This window comes from Mytilus trossulus, unplaced genomic scaffold (assembly GCF_036588685.1).
Source record: "Mytilus trossulus isolate FHL-02 unplaced genomic scaffold, PNRI_Mtr1.1.1.hap1 h1tg000070l__unscaffolded, whole genome shotgun sequence".
Lineage (NCBI taxonomy): Eukaryota > Metazoa > Mollusca > Bivalvia > Mytilida > Mytilidae > Mytilus > Mytilus trossulus.
The window spans coordinates 3,370,189-3,394,876 of record NW_026963294.1 but is presented as its reverse complement, the minus strand read 5'-3'; the positions used below and the strand labels follow the sequence as shown (position 1 = coordinate 3,394,876).

General features: G+C 31.5%; 1 protein-coding gene across 2 annotated transcripts; it reads left to right on the top strand.

The window, feature by feature from the left end:
• Window positions 1-17,923: 17,923 nt before the first annotated feature.
• LOC134699452 (uncharacterized) lies at window positions 17,924-24,560 on the top strand. 2 transcript variants are annotated; one of them, XR_010103597.1, is made up of 4 exons: window positions 17,924-17,942; window positions 21,511-21,837; window positions 22,226-22,385; window positions 24,322-24,560. XR_010103597.1 is itself a non-coding variant. In XM_063561046.1 (4 exons), the coding sequence occupies exons 1-4, from the start codon at window positions 20,545-20,547 to the stop codon at window positions 24,405-24,407; spliced, it is 576 nt and encodes a 191-aa protein (XP_063417116.1). In that variant the 5' UTR covers window positions 20,465-20,544; the 3' UTR covers window positions 24,408-24,560. The 2 variants fall into 2 exon arrangements, 1 of the variants encoding a protein (XP_063417116.1); XM_063561046.1 differs by lacking the exon at window positions 17,924-17,942 and adding an exon at window positions 20,465-20,547.
• The last annotated feature ends 128 nt before the right edge of the window (window positions 24,561-24,688 follow it).

Here is a 24,688-nt window from a genome sequence, read left to right as displayed (position 1 = left end):
TATTTTTGAGATTTTACTTTATACTACCATAACTTTAGAAAACCAGGAACTTATAAAAGTAAATGAAACATCTGCAAAACTGAATTAGGAAATATATTAAAAATAATACCGCATCTTCTTTTTTAAATGTATGCCAAAACTACATGAAGCACAAGCATGTTTGGTAGTGATAGAACAGACGAATGCGAAACTTACACATGTCTTTGTACAGATTTTGTTACAACGGGATGTGCAATACATCTGGTTTAGTTGAAAAAAAGTCAATGTGTTAAATTATATTTGTAACTGGGTTATTGCGATAAAAAGAAAGCAACTTTCGAATAACGCGTATGAGGCATACACCTAATAGTGTTATCATCTCTTATTAGAATTTGATGGATACTGCTGGTGGAAAACTGATAGTTTCCATGCTTATAATCAAATCAGTAGTCAGGAAATGACACAATCAGTAATAAAAAAGGCATTTGAAATTCCACAGTGATTAATTATTTGACCAAGAAAAACACAACTCGTAAATTCAGTTTAAATTAAAAGAATTATATAAGCTGGGTCTTCCAAGTGCTCCACGAAAGCTCGTTTTAAATCATTAACATCTATTTGATCACCAATCGAAGACGGTCTCCCACGTAATTGTGAGACTGCCTATTCTAGAGGTGGCGTGAATCAGATGTGGACACTTACAAATTTCAAAGATCGTTGACAGTACATACAATCTAACTATCTTTAATCTTGCAATAGTATTAAAAAAATGACTTTTCTACACTTTACACAAGTATTCCACATTTCAAACTAAAAGACAAATTGAAAGAGTTGGTACTACTTAGTTTCATAAAAAAAATAGCAAACATAGATACAGTATCTTGTCTACGGGACTAATAAATTCTTCTTTGTAAAGGATCACACTGATTCTAACGAAAAATTCTCTTAAACTGAAATTATTATGATGCTTGATTTATTGATTGAAAGCATACTTGTTACGTTCGGAAGACGTGTTTTCACTAGTCTGTCGACATTAAAATGGGTATCAATGATGCCCTCTTCTTGTCGACTTGTTTCTTTATTACTGTGAGGCTGAATTCATACATGAACTTTTAATAAAGAAAGATAAAAAGTTTGCAATATCCTTTAACTCTACTTTTCATTATATAGATGATGATCTTTTACTAACTAATTAAAAAAAATTATGTTGAACGCATCTTCTCATCGAAATAGAGCACAATGATACAACAGACACAGTTAAGTCGGCCTCATATCTTGACTTACATCTGGAAATTGACAAGGATGGCCGGTTGAAAACAAACATTACGACATGAGAGACGATTTCAGTTTTCCAATTGTGAACTTTCCATTTCTAAGTATCAACATTCAAGCAGCACCTGCAGACTTGGTATACAGTTCCCAATTGATACGATATTTCAGTGCTTGCATTCCCTATCATGAGCTTCTTGATAGAGGGTTGCTGCTCACAATGCAGCTATTAAACCAAGAGTTCCAAATAGTGAGGTTGAAATCATTTTTACATTTTACGAACGCCATCATGGGTTGGTTGACCGTTATGGAATAACCGTTTCACAAAATGATATCGGATATTTTCTTTTCGTCGCATTTACAATTCCCTTCATCTTCATGAATGTTTCCTAGCGATAAAGACTATTTTCAGGATTTGTTAAAAATATGAGCAACACCACGGGAATAAGATGTGGAGCAGGATCTGCCTACCCTTTCGGAGTACTTGAGGTCAGCCCTATATTTTTGTAGGGTTCGTGTTGCTTATCCTTTAGTTTTCTATGTTGTGTCATGTGTACTATTGTTTGTCTGATTGTTTTTGTTTTCATTTTTAGCCATCGCGTTGTCAGTTTGTTTTAGATTTATGAGTTTGACTGTCCCTTTGATATCTTTTATCCCTCTTTTACATATATATTAATTAAAATGTATCAAGTTGAATTGCGGTAACGATAAGTGTAAATAATATTATATATTTATATTGTTGGTTTTTGAACTTAAAAAAAACTATTACTATCTGATCAAATGACAAACAAATGTTAATGTTTTCTCGATTTTTCTTAATGAGTTCAGAAGTAGAGTATCTAAAAAAGAAGATATGGTATGATTGCCAATGAGACAGCTACCCATAAAAGACCAAAATCTGACAGACATTAACAACTATAGGTCACCGGACGGCCTTCAACAATAAGCAAAGCAATATGTTTCACAATTAAAAGTAATGTTTTATCAACTCTTAGAAAACATATGAATAGTTATATTAAACATGTTAAATAATTTTATTTAATACATACTTGATGAACAAAATGTACTATGAATCTTAAAACTAATAAGTGAGTTATTAGTGGAATGTAACAGGGGACATCAGGAGGAGAGGGGGTTTATGAAGGATTCTGTAACAAGCTAATGTTTGAAATACATATTTCATCATGTTGTTAAAAGAAAATAACATTAAAAAAATCAAATGCCTATGAACATGATAACAACTTTACAAATATGTTTGTAAGACATAAGTGCATAAAAAAGATCCGGTTTAAGGACAAACAGATAGTTACATGATAATACAGAAAGTTTGGTTCTCTTGGCATGTTGTTTACAAACTAATGTCGAATTCGACACAAGTAAAAAGTTACATACATTTCTGAAATACCATGTTTTTTATACATGTTTGAGATCGGATAAACTGATACAGTGTACTAAGGTACTAAATGATTCTTTCACATTTGTTAGTGTCATATAAAAATGTTACACATTAACATTGTCAAAATTCCCCTGCGTATAATGTGGTCTAACTATCGTATCTTACAAACTTCCAGAGGGCGGATTTGAAATGTTTGCACCAAAAGAACAACATTTATTTAATAATGAAACTTGGCCGCAGATCTGTTTTTTATTAGCCAAATGTTGCAAAATCCGTTACAATTTTTAAATCAGTTCACTATATAAATATAAGGACAAAATTTCAATCTTATATTGATCATCTCAGTGAAAAAACATAGCACAATGGTGAGTATTTTTGTACCTATGATAACGTTTACACTGTATATAGTGTGTGTGTTACAAATTTTTCAGAGTTGATTCATTCTCGGCTGTTACACTTTTGAATTTGACCATTTTGAAAATGATAAATCCATAAAATATCTGCATGCTCTTCCTTTTTAGTTTTAGCTATTGAAATACTATATTAAAATCAGTACACAAAAATCAGCTTTTTCAAGAGATAGAATAAAATGTCGAGGAAAAGCTAATCATAGATACCAACTTCAAACATTTGTACACTAGACACGCGTTTCTTCTACAAAAAGAAACATTGGTGACGCTTTACTAAAGAACGTTTTAATTCACGATAACAACACGAAATAAAAAAGCATTAATGACTCAGATTCCGAATGGTTTTACTCAACATCATAGGTATTACAATGTATTAGTCAGTAAAATGAGAAATAATGTTAGCTTATTTGAAAATTGCATATTTTCTGAACACTTCAATGTATTGACTCTACACTTTTATAAGTGACATGTAAGTGTTAAAATCAGCAAAACATATAATCATATAAGGTTGTAATCACTTGTCTGTTAATCGCGATTTATTTTTACCTTTGAATTAACAAATAGATGAATTTGCATACGAGTGAGATGTAATTGTTTTATCACGTGACAACAAGACATGTCTGTAATCAATTTACACTTGTATAGGTAATGAAATATTGATGTTATGTTAAAGAAAACTATCAATGACATACCGTAAATTGGGTTATTTTCGTGGAGGCTTTATTTTAGTTTAAGTGGTTGATCCATTGAAGGAGGGACGAAAGAACCAGAGGGACAGTCAAACTTATAAACCGAAAATAAACTGACAACGCCATGGCTAAAAATGAAAAAAAGACAAACAGACAAAAAATAGTACAAATGACAAAACATCGTCCTAAAATTAAACACACGAACACACAGCAAACATAAAAAGCTTTAAGCCGAACTTGTGTACTGGTACGATAATATTGTGATAATTTATGTCGAAAATATTTTATGTCATAATATCTTCCATATATTTCCTATAGTTCTATACATAGCTAAATCGTAAAAGAAATTAATGATAACATTTAACAACGCTTAATTGTTTTCACCGAATGATCAATTTATCAATTTTCTGAGCTTTTTAAGAAAACACAGCAATGCATTTTCATACTCATGTGTCATATATGCATATATATGCCAAGTTATTGCTGATAACATACCGTTAATGGGATTCAAAACTCCTTGTGATCCTTTATCGTCAATTATTAACCAACTTACTACAATATGTATAGAAATGCCCATTCTTAATAAAAGTTCATTTATTAAGAAACTTACCGTGAAGAAGATACAGGAATTGCATAGCTGAACTTCAACTTGTCTTTTCGCATTCGCGATGGAATTTTGGTCAACATTGTGACTGTCAGATGCAATTTCTGATTTCTCATCCAAGTACTTAACTTTATGCTATTGAAATTCATTACATCTAGCAAATATAAAGTAGCTGGGAAGAATAAATAAAGGCAACATTAGTATACCGCTGTTCAAAACTCATAAATCCATGGACAAAAAACAAAATCGGGGTAACAAACCAAAACCGAGCGAAACGCATTAAATATAAGAGGAGAACAACGACACAACACCGAAACGCAACACACACAGAAACGGACCAAGCATCAGACAAAACACCACGAGAATAACAAATATAACATGAAAACCAAATACATGAATTTGGGATAGACAAGTACCGTGCCACGTCTTATCTCAATTTCTCAAAAATAAGAGAAAACACAAACGAATAAATCAGACAGTTTAACTATTCTTAATATAAAGTCTGCATTTCTGAGGATTGAACAACGGAAATGAAACCGTGATAATAATCGAAAGTCGTACTCGAAAAAGGCTGTGAAATATTTCCGTTTCAAGTCGTCAAAATACACTGAACATCATTTAAACTTGTTTGTATGATATTAAGTTTAACAAAAATAAAAAAATGTATTTAAAGAAATAAACGACATTTCTATTTAATCGATGTCCTGTTTCATCTGTTCATAATGCATGACTGTGATTTCGTAATGCACGGGTGTGATTTCGTAATGCACGGGTGTGATTTCGTAATGCATGACTGAGATTTCGTAATGACTGGCTGTAGCAATTTCTCCGTTCATAATGACCAGATGTCGAAATTTCCTTTTATAAAACATGGGCATTTCTATACATATTGTAGTAAGTTGGTTAATAAAAATGAATAATCTATTTTAAGAGAGATTTTTTTTCATATTTGTCTTCAGCCTTGACCTACGGTATACATAATTATTCCCAAGTGTATCCGTATCTAATTCAATCATTCGGTTAGCTCTGTCGTGTTTCTAGTTGGATAATTTCAATGATATTTTGTCAATAAACGGGTTAACAAATGAAACTAGGAATGAGCTGGCTCACTACTGTTGATCCAAAATCAAACGTATCTTTTGGACGAAGCATCAACATTACACACACCAAAATAAAACATATACCTTTCAAAAGGAAGCCGCTAAAATATCGCGACGCCAACATTTCACAATTTACGGCATTGAAGTTATGATAAATGAAAACTGTTCATGACATGTTGGAGTTATAAGATAAAAGAAAACTGGACATTGTTACATAAAAATGTATTTAAAATGTATGTTTGTGTGTTACATTTTAATGTTGTGTTTCAACTGTGTCGTAGTTTGATGTGTTCCCTCAGATTTAGTTTATAACCAGGATTTGTTTTTTTCTTAGTCGAGTTATGAATTTTTAACAGCGGTATACTACTGTTCATTATTAATGACAAACTGAAGTTATGATAAAATATGTAAAAGAAAACTGTGAATAAAATATTGAAGTAATGAGTATAAAAAACTGATCATGACATATTGAAGTTATGTTAAAAGAAAACTGTCAATGCAATATTGAAGTAATTATAAGAGACAAGTAATGTGTTGTTGGTTTTTTTAGTCAGTCAAACAATGTCTATAGATATTTATCTTTTTAGGACATAACACTGAATTTCTTCTTTGTTCTATCAGCATTTTATGCAAGTTTCACTCTAGTCCAAAATAAGGAATCCGCCGTAACTGGAAGTCTGACCACAAATGAAGATAGTGAACTAAGGCTCGATCTTGGAATTTCCCATAAACAAGAAAACTTCGAAATTGGAGGATCCGTTTATGGCGATAGTCAGGGAAATGCAGGTGTAAAAGTAGGCATCAAGGGGAAGTTTTAAAAGAGATCTGCACCATACATGTAGGTAATTTTTGTATTTTAACTTTTGTTTTATTTAAATCAATTTTTCTCATGTATTTGTTGTTTTAAAAGAATTTTTTAAATCACTATTTTCCTTTATATCTTAAAATAACTGTACTGTTATTCTTGCTTCCCCCAAACATACCCATGAATGCCATATATATTATATTAGATGCTTTTTATGGTTTGTTAACAAGGAGAAAATCCAGGTTTAAAGAATGATTATCAAAGAGCCACAAAATACAAATATTAATTTGTTACAATTTTATTCAAATGATATGATGCCAAAAGGGTATCAAATGTTATGCAATTAAAAAAAAATAATCAATTAATATTATCTGGTTAATATGTTTTCCTTTTTTTAGTTGATGGTAAAGTGACTATCGACGAATTCAAATCGATTGCTCCACATGTTATAAAGAATTTGGATATAACTATAAGAGATGCATTTTGTAATGGTACCTACAAAATAAATTACAAGAGTGGTACAAGTAGTTACACTATAATTATTTTATACTTTGAACGTTTTTAATAAAATAACAAATCAAGAATCATTGTTTTCCTTTATACTTCTATTCGATTATAACAAAATCCATAAGAAAAACAATTGCATCCCACTATTTATTTGTTAGTGTGTGTCCATCTTGTAGTGTGTGTTTCAATGGAATATCTGATGAAAAAGATTCAATTTAAAAGAAATTGTGTAATGATTGGTAGTAAATACATAGTTTTAGAGCTGACTATGCGGTATGGGCTTTGCTCATTGTTGAAGGCCGTACGGTGACCTATAGTTGTTAATGTATGTGTCATTTTGGTCTTTTGTGGATAGTTGTCTCAATATCTTCTTTTTTATATAGTGTTCTAAATCTGAAATTGTTATATTAATGATTTAATTATCTCCCGTGGCAGAAACTGCTGCATATTATTATGTTGTTCGTTCTAATAAAAGAATGGTCTACGTACAGTAGTTTTGCTTGAATATTATCGAAACCCTGGCTTCATCAATCTTCAAAGACCCAAATGTTGGAAAAAGCTTGTCCTGCCGCCATCAGAAATATGTTATTGTCCCAGCAGATGAAGCCCAAAACAACATCGTCTTTGTGTGAAAAACTCATTACAGCAACTGCTTTATAAATGAATTAGGTATTGACAATACACTTGGAACCTCAACATATACCATTCCAACATTTACAAACGTTGTAAAGTATCTGACTGATTCAAACAAAAAATCTCTGAAACTGACATTATCAAGATGCTTGATTTCTTGATTGACAACATATTTGTTACTTTTGAGGACGTTGTTTTTTCAACAGAATGTCTGCATTTCAATAAGAACCAATTGCGCCACTCTTTTGTTTCTTTGTTATAACGAGGCTGACTTCATAACTCTAATTGCTAAGAATGAAAGATAAGAAGTTAGCAATATCCTTTTACTTTTTTCCCGCTATATAGATAATGTTCTCATACTAGCTACTTCAAAATTTGGTGGCTATGTTGAACGAATCTATTCCATCGAACAAGAGTTAAAAGATACATTATATACAGTTGAGTCTGCTTCATATCTTGACTTCCATCTAGAAATTGACAATGAAGGTAGGTTAAAAACAAAACTTTACGACAATAAAGATGATTTCAACTTCCACAGTGTGAACTTACTAGTTCTATGTAGCAACATTCCGGCAGCGCCTGCATACGGAGAACATGTATATATCTCCCAATTGAAACGATAATACATGGCTTGTATTTCCTATCATGATTTGTTGAATTGTTGCTCACACGCTATTAAACCAATATTCCAAATGATGAAGTTCAAATCATCTTTTCGTAAATTCGACGGATGCCATCACGAGTTGGTTGACCGTTATGAAATAACAGTTTCATAAAAGTAACCAACCGAATTAAACATATTTACTGGGTTTGTAATACCATGAGCAACACGACGGTGCGACATGTGAAGCAGAATCTTCTTACCCTTTTATATCACCTGAGATCATCCCGAATGTTTGGTCGAAATTGTGTTGCTCGATCTTATTTGTTTATGTTGTTTATTTTGTACTATTATCTGTCTGTTTGTCTTTTTTATTTTTAATTATGAGTTTGATAGTTATTCTGGTATCTTTCGTCACTATTTATCGTTACAATTTTATCGATCACAAACATACTATTGATGATTGTTTAAACATTTAGAGTATGTAATATGTCAATGAAATGTTCGGAAGCAAGTGATACCCACGGAGAAAGTTACATGCATTAGTTCGACCCATGTAAGATGACCTAACACGACAAAATAATCATTCGTGCTTTTTCAAATATTTATTTATATTCGAAGCTGAAAAGATAAACATTGAAATATAAATAGCCTGTTAACTATTGAGACAAGATTCTGTTACTGCTATAATTTGATTTCAAATATTTAGATTTGTTAGTCTTTCATTAAACATGTTAAATACCTCAACAGCTTTTACCTCGTTTTTCTAATGTCATTTGTTTTTCAATATTTCCTTATCTCCTCCCATAAAGGTTGCAAAGATGATATTGCGACGGGTTCGTTCGTCCGTTGCTAACAAAATTGTAGAACATGCACGGTATGTATGTACTTTTTATCTCATTTCACAACCTTAATACAAGGGGTACAATCAAAATCACGTGATGGATATACACACACCGGAAGTTACAGTCGAACTCGCCGCTTGAAAGGTTAGAAGTTGCATTTTCTTTTTTATATCAATTACATTTTGATTAATAAGTTGGCACACCGAATGTCGGATAGTATGTAGTTTTAAAATACACAATTGTTTTGATAGAAAGCGTGCAGTTATTGCAAACACTTCGACACAGTTATTTTGGAACTGTGTCGAATTGTTAACATTAACTGCACGATTTCCAGCAAGGATAATTGTGTATTTCAAAACTAGATAGTATCCGACATTCGGTGCACTACCTTATTTATTAAATTTTATTGATATAAACAAGTAAATACGACTACTTACCTTTCAAGCGGTCTGCTCGACTGTTACTTCCGGTGTGTGTATATCCATCACGTGATTTTGATTGTACCCCTTGAATATACAAATCAAATTTATTGAACACATATTAGTTTTTAAAATCAAGGAACAAAATTGTTAAGATTATTCTTTACTGGTTTGACAACGATTGAGATCCAACCCACTTTGTGTATGTACATGTAGTCATATTTCCACTGAACCTTTGTTTTGAGTTAATATTTCTCAACTCGAACGTTACTAGAGACGTTGCTGCTCTTTTAACATGTACTAAAGATATATATTAGACGATGTTGTAAGAGTGCCAATGGGACAATTCTCCATCCAAGTCATAATAAGTTATACTCAACAATTATAGTACGGTATTCAACACGAAGCCTTGTATTTAAAGATTTATTTATATGACACACAATGCAAAACAAGAGTTTAAAAAACATTACATACGTATACAATAATATTACATAAACAATATAACACATACAGCTGAAATGTCACAAAACATATTATTATATCGACGCAAGCTATCTATGTCTCCAGAATGAAAAGCAACAGAAGTGTACCTGTCTTCTTTAATCGGCGAAATTAAAAAAGAAAGAAAATTAATATTTGTGATGTCATGAAAAGAGCATCAAGACGGAATTTTCCATCAATAGACATATTTCCTATATAGTCATTATTACTCATTGTGTATTGTTCAAGATAAATATAATATAATCTTAATTTGCTTCACACATTAATACTTTATGGACCTTTTGGATTAAAGCTCTTTATCTTTTATATAAGCTTTGGATTTCAAATATTTTGGCAACAAGCATTACCGAAGAGACATGTATTGTCGAAATACGCATCTGGTGCAGGAAAATTGGTACCGTTAATGTTATTAACATAATATAAAAAGAAAACCAGTTTTCAAAAATCAAACTCATTGGTTCTTCATTAAGTGTTGACAGGCAAACGAACGTTATGTCGTTGTACATTCAACAAAGTTCTTAACAACCTTTGAACAAACCAATCAGTATTAATGATGGCATTGCACATTGGACACGTTTCTTTAATGTACGACCACTTTTTCAAACATGATTCGTGAAAGAAATGATTACAGGGAGTAATCTTGGCTGATGTCATATCACGAAGGCAGATGGCACAGACATCGTTGAAAACAAGTAGCTGTTCTTGTGTTGCATTTGGTAGAAATGACAGTCTATGAACTGCAGTTCGACGCCTTTGAAATTCGTTCCATCCGTTGGTTACTCGTTCATAAGTAGTGTAAACAAGAATGGCAAGTATAATACAACTAAACCAGCTCCATTGAATCGTGGTTATATTCCACGTGAGAAAGCATATTTGAAGAAGTCCAAACCCTATATGCACTATTCCGATGGCAGCACGAATGCCATACATTATTTCATCTAAATGTTCAATTGGTTCCGATTTAAAGCTATCTAAAACCAACAAGAGGTAAACTGACAGAGACCCTACTGAATCAATGCACACAGATATCCAGGATGAAGTAGCTACAAGAAACCATATTATCCCTAAATCAAATCCAATTTCATAAAATTTCATAACCACCCAAATTGGGCATATTATTAATACAATGATAGTTGTTACCGCTTTGCATGTCTTTAAAATTCCTCCTCCCGATGCTCCAAGTTCCAGCAGAAACGAATCAGCAATCTTGTGTACTTCTTCTAGAACATTACTAGCAACAAGAAAAATTCCAAAACACATCATCATACCATGAAATTTTACATCACTCTGAAATGACTGGATTGCTAAGATACCCAAGACAAAGGCAGGCGTTAAGAGCTCCGAGGTATTCATTCCGTAGTTACGCCCACGTAGAAACCAAATCGTTGTTTTCGGGAAAATAGAACAGACGTGAGTAATAATTGTTATAAAGGCAATCGTTCCTATATTGGTCGTACACATTATAGTAATTGTTGTCATAAAAATAGTCCCAGCTTGGATAATGTTATTGCTGTATAACAATATTGGGATAGAAATTGTCAACACAATTGCAAAAGGAAGGAGAACGTAAACAATTCTGTTTTTCATTATGCTCGCATAATCTTGATGGATTTCAGTTATTCTATTTTTTAGCAAACGCAGCACTCGTTCTATATCAAATTTCCCCATAACAGAAAAAATAATAAGGTTAATAACAAAATACTGTGTGTTCGGCCAGTATATCCTGTAGTATATTTGAAGTAAAATTAGATAAATACTCATGTTAATGTTAAATAAGTGATACGTTAAAATGATTAAAGCAACATGATACAAACTGACCCAAACTTGATTAAGAAATTCCGGTGCAAATACGCCAGTCATTGTATCACCTAAGACAGAAACTACCTTAAAACATATTCCAATTATCACTAGTCTTTTGGGAAAATACACGCACAATTTTGATATCAAACTCATCACTTTTAAGCCAATAGCAATGGTTAAAAACGTAACTCCGAGGAGATAATACAACAGTATTTGCGATGATTCCTTCGTCATTGTGAATAACGTATGATATTTTGCTACCAATCTAATAAGGGTGTTCCATATGTTGTTTTCCGAAGAAGATGACCACAACGCTATTATGAAAAGAAAGCAAACCAAACTCTCGTATATTTTTCCGAGTTGTTCTTTGGTCAGCAGAAGTAAAAATACAGCAATTGCCAAATCTACAAAAAAAAAAGTAAAATCACAAACATACTGAACTCAGAGGAAAATCAATTTGGAAAGTCCATAATCACACGGCAAAATCAAAAAACAAAACGCATCAAAAACGAATGGACAAGAACTGTCATATTCCTGACTTGGTACAGGCATTTTCAAATGTAGAAAATGGTGGATTAAACCTGGTTCTATAGCGCTAACCCTCTCACTTTAAAAACAGTCTCATCAAATTCCGCTACATTTACATGATGCGTTAAATAAACAGTCACAATTTATAAAATAGTCAAAGATGGAAGAGTTTGTTGACAAATTGGTAATAAAGTATCGATGGAAGAGTGTGTTGACAAATCGGTATCAAAGTATCGATGGAAGAGAGTTTGTTGACAAATCGGTATCAATGTATCGATGGAAGAGTTTGTTGACAAATTGGTAATAAAGTATCGATGGGAGAGTTTGTTGACAAATCGGTATCAAAGTATTGATGGAAGAGTTTGTTGACAAATTGGTATTAACGTATCGATGGAAGAGTGTGTTGACAAATTGGTATTAAAGTATCGATGGAAGAGTTTGTTGACAAATTGGTAATAAAGTATCGATGGAAGAGTTTGTTGACAAATTGGTAATAAAGTATCGATGGGAGAGTTTGTTGACAAATCGGTATCAAAATATCGATGAAAAAGTTTGTTGACAGATTGGTAATAAAGTATCGATGGGAGAGTTTGTTGACAAATCGGTATCAAAGTATCGATTGAAGAATTTGTTGACAAATTGGTACCAAAGTATCGATGGAAGAGTTTGTTGACAAATTGGTATCAAAGTATCGATGAGAGAGTTTGTTAACAAATCGGTATCAAAGTATCGATGAAAGAGTTTGTTGACAAATTGGTATCAAAGTATCGATGAGAGAGTTTGTTGACAAATCGGTATCAAAGTATCGATGAAAGAGTTTGTTGACAAATCGGTATCAAAGTATCGATGAAAGAGTTTGTTGACAAATCGGTATCAAACAACACTTCAGAAATGATAACGTTTTCATTTTCTTTTTCGCCAGTTTTTAATCTATATATTACAAAAAGTGTATGCCGTATTCATACAATAGTATTATTTTGTATCTTATGTAAGTAGTATACAGTCGTGCATTCCTTTTTTTCCATTAAAATAGTATTTGTAAGAAACAGGCAATTTTGAAAATAATCAAAACATGGCTGAAGAAAACACCTACCTAGCAATCCCATTTTAAGTGAGAAATGGTAGGTCTTTAGTGTCTGCGTGTCTGTTAACTGGAGAAATCTTAAGATAAACTTTGGTTAGAAGGATAGCAAATTACAGAGTTAGTTCCCCTTTATTGATAAATTTCTAGTGCATTATATTTTATCTCCAATTACCAGAAGAGGACAAGGAAACGAATGGTATATTTTTGCATCATTATACATTTTGAACATAAATTAATGTCAACCAGAGTGGGTTTTTCTTTGTCATGTTTTCACCACTGCCTGATTCTTAGGTAGACAAGGACTTAAGTATCTAGGTTGTATTAGTCTTTTTGACACATTTCACATTCCTTAATACTTAATTGCATTTGTGAATTTGTGTATGTGTTTTTCGAAATTACAAAAAGCACCATCATTATAATTTACGTACACATGTATAAAACGGATGTTGATATCATTTGAGTTGCATACATTCTCAGTAGAGCATCCATCAAGAACAGTAAGGGCAATCGTTGTAACGTTCCAACAATGCTACTTCCGTGATCTCTCATTATACCTAGATTTACAAAAAAAGAAATAAGTATTTAAATACGTGTTTGATAATGATATTTGAATAATTTGAGAACTTTAAATTGAGAACGGAAATCCGAGGGTAACGTGCAGCTTTCAATCTCGATAAGTAGAGTACATGTGCCTCACTCTGACAGCGCCAAAGGAAAAAAACCCACTGTTAATGATACAAATAAATCAAAACATGACAGACAGACAGCAATCAAGGACAACACCATTAAACACGAATCCTAGCTTTGAACTTGCACACATAGAACGTGTGTTTTACATTTAATTTCCCCCTTAATTTGAACTAAAAAAAGAAAAAAAAAGAAAATTAAATGTTAGGCGCAAAAAGAAAAAAGAAATCCAAATAACAAAATGACTAATGACCTACCGTATCGATCTACTCGGAGTACTAGAAGTGACTGAAGTCCAATTTGAACTAAACACTTGACTATTTACTCTTAAACTGAAAGGTATACATTTAGCAATAATTCAAATACGAAAACATTATTTTGAACAGCAGGTGCAATCTTACCTATCATTTTAAGCGACCTCTGCTACTCAACAATAACCTAACAAAATTGTGGCAATCTTTCAATATTTTTACTTTCGTTTTAAACATGAACATGGGAATTTCTACCCTTCGTCATTAATGATTTTTTTAAAACTGTGTCCAACATTTTAATTTTAGGTTTAACGTAATGGTCTATGCATCTATGTTTAGCATAGTGTATTTACTGTGAATACAATCTAAATATAGACTATGTTTTTAAATGTAATTAAATTACGTCTGTATATATAACTGATTAATCGTAAAGATATAAACAATATAACAGAGTTGAAGGGGTATATTTATTTCAGCTTATCGTGTTGTGAATTTGTTACTTTATTATATATAAAAAGTTAACGAGATTAAAACACATTTAATGATATAGAGTTGTCGAGGTTTTAGATACTAGTATTGACTGTATTGATGTTATTTGTATTGTAGTTCTGGTATGTAATGGTGTCATTTTAATGTTATAATTAACATTGCCATTTAAGTGGGAGTTTTGACATGCCACAAAACCAAGTTTAACCCACCATTTTTTTCTTAAAATGCCCTGTACCAAGTCAGGAAAATGGCCATTTTCATATATATTATAGTTCGTTTATTTGTGTGCAACATTTATATATTGTGTTTCTGTTGTGTCGTAGTTCTCTTACTTTTGATGCGTTTCCCTCAGTTTTAGTTTGTTACCCAGATTTGTTTTTTTCTCTATCGATTTATGAATTTCAAACAGCGATATACAACTGTTGTCTTTATTTACAAGAAAAGAAAGATTTTTACTCTGTTCATTTGTAGTCGATTGTACGGATTTTACAGTGGGATGCATAACATTCGAAATATTATGTTGATGTTGTCATGGGTGATTAACAAAAACAACAAAATTCACCTGTCTGTACCGTTTGAATAGGGAGTGTAGGACAATATGCTGCTCTGAATTTGTCTGGCAAAAAAAACCGTTGGTGTATGGATGTTGTAAAAATTTGTATGACCATATTTAGATTGGTATGGATAATTTCTTTTGTAAAACAAAAACGTTAGTTTATATAAAACTAATTTGAGCTACAAAGACATTTTCTCAACTGATCATAAAAATAGGTTTTGTTTAAAACAAACTTTTTTCGAAAATCAGTAGTTAGGTAAAGTATATTTTATCACTTTTTATCAAAGGCATAGACTACCTTAGCCGTATTTGGCACAACTTTTTGGAATTTTGGATTCTCAATGCTCTACAACTTTGTACTTGTTTGGTTTTAAACATATTTTAATATAAGCGTCACTGATGAGTCTCATGTAGACGAAACGCTCGTCTGGCGTACTAAATAATAATCCTGTTACCTTTGATAACTTTAACACTACTGGGTCGATGCCACTGCTGATAGACGTTTCGTCCCCGGGGTATCACCAGCCAGTAGTCAACACTCCGGTGTTGACATGAATATCAATAATGTGGTCATTTTTCTTAATTTCCTGTTTACAAAATTTAGAATTTTTCGAAACACTAAAGATTTTCTTATCCCAGTCAAAGATTACTAGTACCTTAGCCGTATTTAGCACAACTAAATGGAATTTTGGATCCTCAATGCTCTTCAACTTTTTACTTGTTTGGCTTTATGAATATTTTGATATGAGCGTCACCGATTAGTCTTATGTAGACGAAACGCGCGTCTGGCGTACTAAATTATAATCCTGATACCGTTGATAACTTTTACAAATTTTTAAAGATGCCAATTTAGAAATTAAGTCAGAGAACACCAGATATCAAGGTGATTGATTAAAAAAAATATGTTTACTGCTTAATGAATGAGAACAATTTCCAATGAAACAAATATTCGTGAAATGACGTGAAAGTTAGTCAAGATAGGTACACACTGTAACATCTGACTGTCCCAAAAGGCACACACAAGCAACTATATAACAAAATCACAAATGACATATATCACCGATCTTCTCAGAATACTAGAAATTCCAATTTAAACTAAAACGTGACTATGTACTCTAAGATTTAGAGGTATACATTACAGAATAATTAAGGAATAATTCATGGGGGCTTGAATATATCGGCATAAACAGTCATTGGCGTTACTTAAACAAGTTATTATTTTTAATTACTTAATATATAAGTAATTTTTTATTTCAAAAGTAATAAAATTACTTAATAGAGTTATTTAATTTTCGATAGAAATATAGACTTAATGTAGTTTTCATGATTTTAAACAACATTTTATATCATAAAATGAAGAATTTATCAGATATTAGAGGAGTATAGAGATAAAGGGTTACTTTGAAAATAATGACAAAAATATTCCTTGAATAAGTTATTTAAAATATTTTTGAAAAAAATTGCAATAACACTTATCTAAGGCACATATTTAATTGATTTAGGTTACAACTTAAAAATAACTTCAGGTATTAATTAATTCACAAGTATATATCTATTTATATCAGTCTACCTTTCAAGATTTTAGAGGAAAAATATAATTTAATAGTCCCAAGAGACCAATCTTTGACCCAGAAGCGTCGGTATGAAAGATAAGTGCGTCGGAAAGTTAATTAGTGTTTCTGAAGAAATAGTTTTTATATATCAAGGGGAAATTAACTAGATAAATGTGAAAATTATTTAAAGCTAGTAAAATCTGTATTCTTGGACACCTATAAAAATAATATTCAGAAAAATAACTTATATAAGTTATATTTAAATTAGCCTCGTTTTCAACATTACTTGTATAGGTAACTTTAATTGTTACTTGTTTAAGTAATGCCCCTGACTGATAAAGGGACAACCCGTGGTAAAATCTAGATATATTCAAGCCCCTATGAATTATTTCGATTCTAATAGGTCAAATACGGCAATTTATTTGGATCGAAGCGCTCTAGGTGGCGGCGATTATTTTCCATTCCCATAAATAAACGCACTATTAAATTGGCGTAAAAAAACGGAGCAAACTGAATTAGTGACATGCTTAAAATATTTAAAATAACGTATATAGATAGTTTTTAATTAATTTAAATAATAATTTACTTATATGTCTTAAATGTTTCAACAAATGTGGCTTATAACACATTTTAGCATCGTTTTTTTACGTTTCCATGTTGTGATGATTTTCGGATTTAAAAGCGTGTATTTTCCCGTAAAATGCTCATATTCTAACGTCATCGTTTTATGACGGTGCGAAACTCATTCATAAAAAAGCATATGACGTGGGAGTACGATCGGGACAGCCCATGCAATATATTCAAATTTTACCACGGATGTGTACTCAATGCGTTTGAAGGACGTCATGTTAGAATCTCAAAATATACATTTAAGAATAATCACATTATAAAAACATGTTTTTAACAGTATGTGCTATCTTACCTATCATTTTGGGCGATTTTACTCGACAAAAGTTTAAATCAAGTTTGTCAATTTGTCAACATTTCAAGTTTCGATTAAGGTGTAAAAACAGAAATTTCCACACTTTGCTGTTGATAATTTTCAAACTACGTTGTTCAAAATGTATAAATAGGCTTAGCGTAATGGTTTATATATCTTTGTATAAAGTAATGTGAATAAGATATTAAAATAAGTTTAATTTAAATGTCTTCATACGACGCATGATAGATAGATGTAAGTCGTATGTAGTTATCGTAAAGATTGAAAGGAGATAAAGAATTAAAGGGACATACTTTGTGAGTATTTATGTGTAGTGGATTCGATAAAATATTTTAACATATAAATGCATTGAATGTTGGAGATTTTAGTACCACCAGGATTCCTTACCTATTAGATAGATGTATTACGTTATCACTTAAACAATGCATTTTGCGATGTTCCCAAATACGCCATGTCCGCAGAAATCAATGATTCAAAACTATAATACTCTAAATTTCGATGACCAGTGACATGCGTAGTTTACCAGTAGCATTATCATGCGAGAACTTCTGTGTTATCTTTGTTTCGTATATTTGAATTATATTCAAAATGTATTTAGTCTCAAATATTTTAGAGGATTGCAATTTGAAAATTAGTTATAACGATGTTGTAAAGTTTTGTTAGATAATTTCTTGTAATATGACAAATTATTTAACACGATAAAAGGTCCAAGTTTAAAACTGATCGTTATACTACATATTGACAAATTTTGTTTGAAAAGGTTCAATTTTTTTTCGGCCATTGGCATCAATAAAACAACAGCAAATACAACAGAGAGAGCAGGACTAGGACGAATTTGCCTGGAATATATTTTTTTTAGTTTAATCCGCCGTTTTGTATAAAAAAAAAATGCCTGTCACAAATTCAGGAATATGACAAATGATATCCATTCTTTTGATGTATTTGAGCTTTTGATTTTGACATTTGATTAGGGATTCCCGTTAATAAACTTCCTAAGACTTAAGTATTTTTGTGATTTTTTTTTGGTGGTGGATTTTGAGCACATATGGAGCTTTGGATATTGAAAACCAAGGCTTGCTTTTATTTTGATTTTGTTTATATTTTCTCCCCTATCTAGATCGCTTGAACTGGTGCAGCCTAGGTATTTTGTTGATACTTCATGCACCAGAATATTGCCGTGGAGTTTGTATTTACCTGCTGAGCTTTTCTTTTTTCGACTATAAGAGCACTACATTTTTCAGAATGAAACTCTATATTCCAGAGTTTTTTTCCATTTTGCCAGTTCGACAGGTCTTCTTGGAGTTTACGGCAGTCACTGTTTGGTAAGATGATAAAAAAAGACCACAGTCATTAGAACTGAGACACCGCTCTTATATTTTATTCCACAGGTGGACATATCTTCTTTCGTCTTTGTAATTTATGTTTAATATCTGTTTTTGCTTTTGTCACACCATCAGTCTGCTATAAACGCATATGGAATCAACGGCTTGTATAATTTGATGATTTAGTATATTAGAGATGCGAAAGATACCAGAGGGACGTCAAAACTCAACAAAATAAAACGACGAGCAACAAAATTCCATCAAAACCTGTTGACAATTGACAATGAGACAAATACCCATCAGCGATCAAATGACTATGTTTATATCAGCCACATAATACACCATGTAACAGTCATGAATTTAAATTCAACATAAAATGTAACAGCTTTCTTTAATTTTAAAGGCCGGAAGGTGAAATATAGCTGATAATTTCTGTAGCATTTGATCTCTGTGACAATCAAAATACATCTTCTTTGTCTTACCGGCAGGTCAACAAAAAGAGAAAAAAAAACCACGGAAATTGTTTCACTCTTCGGTGTGCTGTGGAAATAACTGCTTCTTATTACTGTTCCTTATGATACAGATTTAAAAGAAAGATGTATGCACATATTCATGATATAAAGTCGATTGTCTGTTGTTATGTAGTTTAAATGTCCGTATTTTGTGTATCTTAATAAATAGTATCAACGCTAAGAATAATCAAAATATGAACATACAACTGCTGATATCTCTATCGGAAAGTATAATATACTTTTCAGCCAAGAAAAAAATATTAAAAAGCATTGCAATTAAGGTTTGGACGAAAGACTTGATCGCAAAACACATTTGATTTCCTTTTCCTTCGTGGCCGTTATCATGCTCTTCGCGGCACAGGCTATGATCAATATAGGTATGAGTTATTACCTCATTGTAATACATACATATTTTCTAATGATCATTCTCTGTTATCCGCATCTAATGAAGTCTTTAAAACATATAATACACCATATGAAAGCAAGCGAAGCATGAGGCAATGTTATTTAAATGTTGTTGTTTTTTAAACAATATGTTTATCAGACATGTCGGAGTCCATGTTAACGGTTATGTTATTCTTTTTGAAATACAAAATAAAAAGATAAGATCCGGTTTGAGGACAATATCATGAATTTTAATAATTAGTTTTGATGATACGACATTATGTTTTCAAACAATAATATTAATTCTAATAATTGATATTATACGCACGTAATTTGCTATACATATTATTGATACACAACATGTTATTTTTTGCATTTGTGGTATATAATACATTGTACTTTGAAATGTTTGTACTGAATGACTTTTGTTTACTGATATGACATTTTAAACATTGACATTGTGAAATTTCTCTTCTTGGTATGTGGTCGAACCATTTTTTATTACATAATATTTTAATTTGCGGATTTGGTTTTATGTTGGAACCATATGGAATTTGACCGCAATTTTTTGTATGCAAAGCTGCAGAATCAGAACGGATTTTCCAATAATTACACTATATAACAAGACAGATTTGAATTAATTTATAAGTTAAACTTTTAAGCGAAAACTACACAGTAAAATGGTAGGTATTTGTTTCATATGATAAAGTCATAAGCTGTTAAACATTGCCACGGGCTTGTTAGTTATTCATGAATGACGATTTTGAACGTTTTTCGGTATCGTATGTCATTTTGTTTGTATATTATTGATTGTTTTTTGGTTATTTAATTTTTGTTCATCTAAAAAAAGTAAATAGTTTAATACATTTGCAATGAAGTAAAATCCAGAAATACAAACTAATCGATATGAAGTTTGATGAAAATCATTTAAACAAAATAAAGAAATGTCCTCGAGATTTAAGACAGGTATTTAATATGTGTTTAAGTTTCGTCTTAAGTACTTTTTTTTCATTTTTAGTCAATTTCTCAAAAAGTGCATCAGTTGAATACTAAATAACTTCATTTTGCGATTATATCTAAACCTACGATATATTCCAAAATTAAAAAAAAAATGGAAGTAAAATATGTTTTTGGGGTATACGTTGCATTTTCCTAGTCAATCTATACCAGTTTTTAGTTCGTCAAATTTATAGTGAAGTTGAATATATATATATATATATGTATGAAAACTATATCACATATAACATGTATAACGCGCTCTGTATTATTAACTTAAAAGTTTAGAAAACATACGTTTGTTATGTTAAAGCCAATATTTAGAATTAGTGTAAAAGAAACATAGCAGTACATATTTTCGGTATATATCTGTTAATTGAGTGTAACATATTTTAAGCGTATGTAAGTTATTTAGGATTCGAAGATCTACAATAAATTTCATATTTTGAAGTCTAGTTGTGGGTGCTTGTCGAGTATATTACACCTTTGTTAACCTCATACCAACACACATAGATGTTTGATGATTGTTGACAAGAAAGGTCATTGGATTTATCACGTGAAACCTTATTATCTGTAGAGTATATTGACACGACTTATCTTTTTTTGTGTCTTACTAATCAAACATTGAACATGGATATTTCATTTTCTAGGACTTAAAACTGAGTTGCGTCCTTGTAGTCTTAGCGTTTTGCGCTAGTCTAACAATCGCTCAAAAAAAGACCACAGTTACTGGAGATTTGACAAAAAACAGAGATATTGGAACAAGGGTAGATCTTGGAATTTCCCATCAACGCAAAAAATGGGGGTTTGACGGATCAGCCTTTGGAACATCAAGAGGTCATAGAGGAGGGAGTTTAGGGATATCACACAAACGTAAAAACTTTGAATTTGGAGGATCAGTTTTCGGAGACAATCGCGGAAATCGAGGTGCAAAAGTAGGCTTCAAATGGAAGTTTGGAAAGAGATCTACAGCATGGGTATATTCCTTTTCATATTACAAATACTTCTTATTATCTTTTTGATTGATCTTTTTAAATGAAGATGGTTTTCTTAAAGAGCATTGCTTTCAAACCGTAGGTAAATCATTAATAAACATGATATATGTGAATTGTATGATCACCTGAGATATGTTCAAATAAACCTGTAAGACACCATAGTAGTATTGTGTCATGTTATACCAATTGAAGTAAACCTACCAATAACTTCCTTTATAATTAATAAACATTATAATTTATTATTACATTCACTGTAACATGTGTAATGAAGATGTTAAACACAAATCTCAGATTGCAATTTAAAAAGATATATATCTTAGTCTTATAATGTTATACTTGTCTAGTTATGGTTTTCATATATTTTGTTTAGAACGGTGAACATTTTGAAGTTCGAGTTATCGTAAACCATTGTGACTTCGATGTTTATGATATAAATGAAGACAGTGTTATCACAGTTGACGAGATAAATGAATTTTTCCCTCAAAGAACTGATGCACATAGGTTGTTCAAAGCGCTTGATTCTACATCAGGTTAGTATAGCTCTTTTTATTATTTTGCAAAAAAAGGGGGGTTAAATTACTATTTTTTATAAATATCAACATTTTTATCAAATTATGTATATGTTAAACCATTCATCTATAGTTTTGAAACCATTCAATTTCCCTTATCATAATACAAAAATAATTCAACAACGGCATACATATTAAAGGAAAGATAGTACATTAGTATTATAATGATATTGTTATCACTAGTCTGATATATTTTTGTAGTGTGTATTTCATGTGTTCGCTCGTAAGATGTTAGTCTTCTGCTAAACATTTATAATATTTTAAAAACAAATAAGGACATTCCGAGGAACATTTTTATAATTTTAACATTAGAAAGCAGCATGTGTTCCTATGTTATTGAACACTAACAGCCTTTCCAGATTACTATGAGTCTATACATATTGTCTATTTTTAACATGACTATCATAGCCAGGTTTGTTATCTTTACTTTTCTTTTAAAAGTCTCATACTGATAGATGTAATGCTACGTTTAATGTAATCTGGAGTACGTTAAAATGGTATGATGGTATGATCTTGATATCTATATCACTAACGGAAAGCTGAATACTAAAATTTATGATAAAAGGGATGATTTTTCATTTCCTATCGTTAATTATCCGTTTTTAGATGGCGACGTTCCCTTGTCACCAGCTTACGGTGTTTATATATCTCAACTTGTACGATTCGCTCGTGTAACAATGTTTTAGATTTTAACGAGAGAAATTGATGTATTACTGAAAAATTATTACACCAGGGTTTTCGATATCACAAACTAGTCAAAACATTTACTAAATTTTATCATCGGTATAAAGACATCATTCGTAAATATAGCTCAACATGCAGACTTTTTATACGTTCAGGTATTTCACATCCAATTTGTTATGGAAATATTCTTTATATAAAGCACAAAGGTGTCAGTATTCACCTCATAAACTTACAAAACCTTTGAATAGACTTATTAAGAAGGGATATAATTACGATACTGTTGTCAAGTCATTAAAGATTACATATTTTGGCGTTAATATTGAGTCACTGATAAGGTCTCTGCGTCGAAACTAAACACATTTATTCTAAAAACAGTTGTTGGCATGACACGGGTTATGTTCTTCTCATATATGTTATGATGGTATGATACTAAACCCCTTACGGGAAGGATTGTGCCTGATGTTCATATGATGAAATCATAATCTTTCAGTCAGTTTAATTGAAGTCTGGAGCTGGCATGTCAGTTAACTGCTAGTAGTCTGTTGTTATTTATGTATTATTGTCATTTTGTTTATTTTCTTTGGTTACATCTTCTGACATCAGACTCGGACTTCTCTTGAACTGAATTTTAATGTGCGTATTGTTATGCTTTTACTTTTCTACACTGGTTAGAGGTATAGGGGGAGGGTTGAGATCTCACAAACATGTTAACCCCGCTGCATTTTGCGCCTGTCCCAAGTCAGGAGCCTCTGGCCTTTGTTAGTCTTGTATTATTTAAATTTTAGTTTCTTGTGTACAATTTGGAAATTAGTATGGCGTTTATTATCACTGAACTAGTATATATTTGTTTAGGGGCCAGCTGAAGGACGCCTCCGTGTGCGGGAATTTCTCGCTACATTGAAGACCTGTTGGTGACCTTCTGCTGTTGTGTTTTTTTTTGTTTTTTTTTGGTCGGGTTGTTGTCTCTTTGACACATTCCCCATTTCCATTCTCAATTTTATGAATGTATTTTATAATTATAAATATTATGATTGCCAATGATTCAAATATCCAGTGAAAAATGACACGTCTGAGATTATTCCATTCATTAAAGTAGCCTGTAAAAGGTCCCAATAGGTCAATGTGACATAATTGAGATAGCAAATGGCATTACTTATAAAAGAAATTACAAAAAAAAGATATTTTGATTTTAAGAATATTTCTAAATTTTCAGTTGATGGTAAAGTGACCATTGACGAATTCAAGATGATGGCTCCACAAGTTATAAAGAAATGTGGATATAACAAGTATACTTATTAATGATGGTTCTTGTAAAATAGATATCAATGAAGCGATAGTGATAGTCATACATGTAAATAAATTATTCATTTTGTATAAATTATTATAAAACCAACGACATATGTCGGACATGCATTGTATTCTTGTATACATAAATAAAGACAATTTATTTGAGATTTTTTTCTGTGTTTATTTATGTGTGTACGCTTGTATTGGAACGGATCATTTAAGGTTTTACCACATGATACTACCAGTTATTTATTATAAGCAATTTGTATTTTGCTCGTTTTTATTTTTTTTAC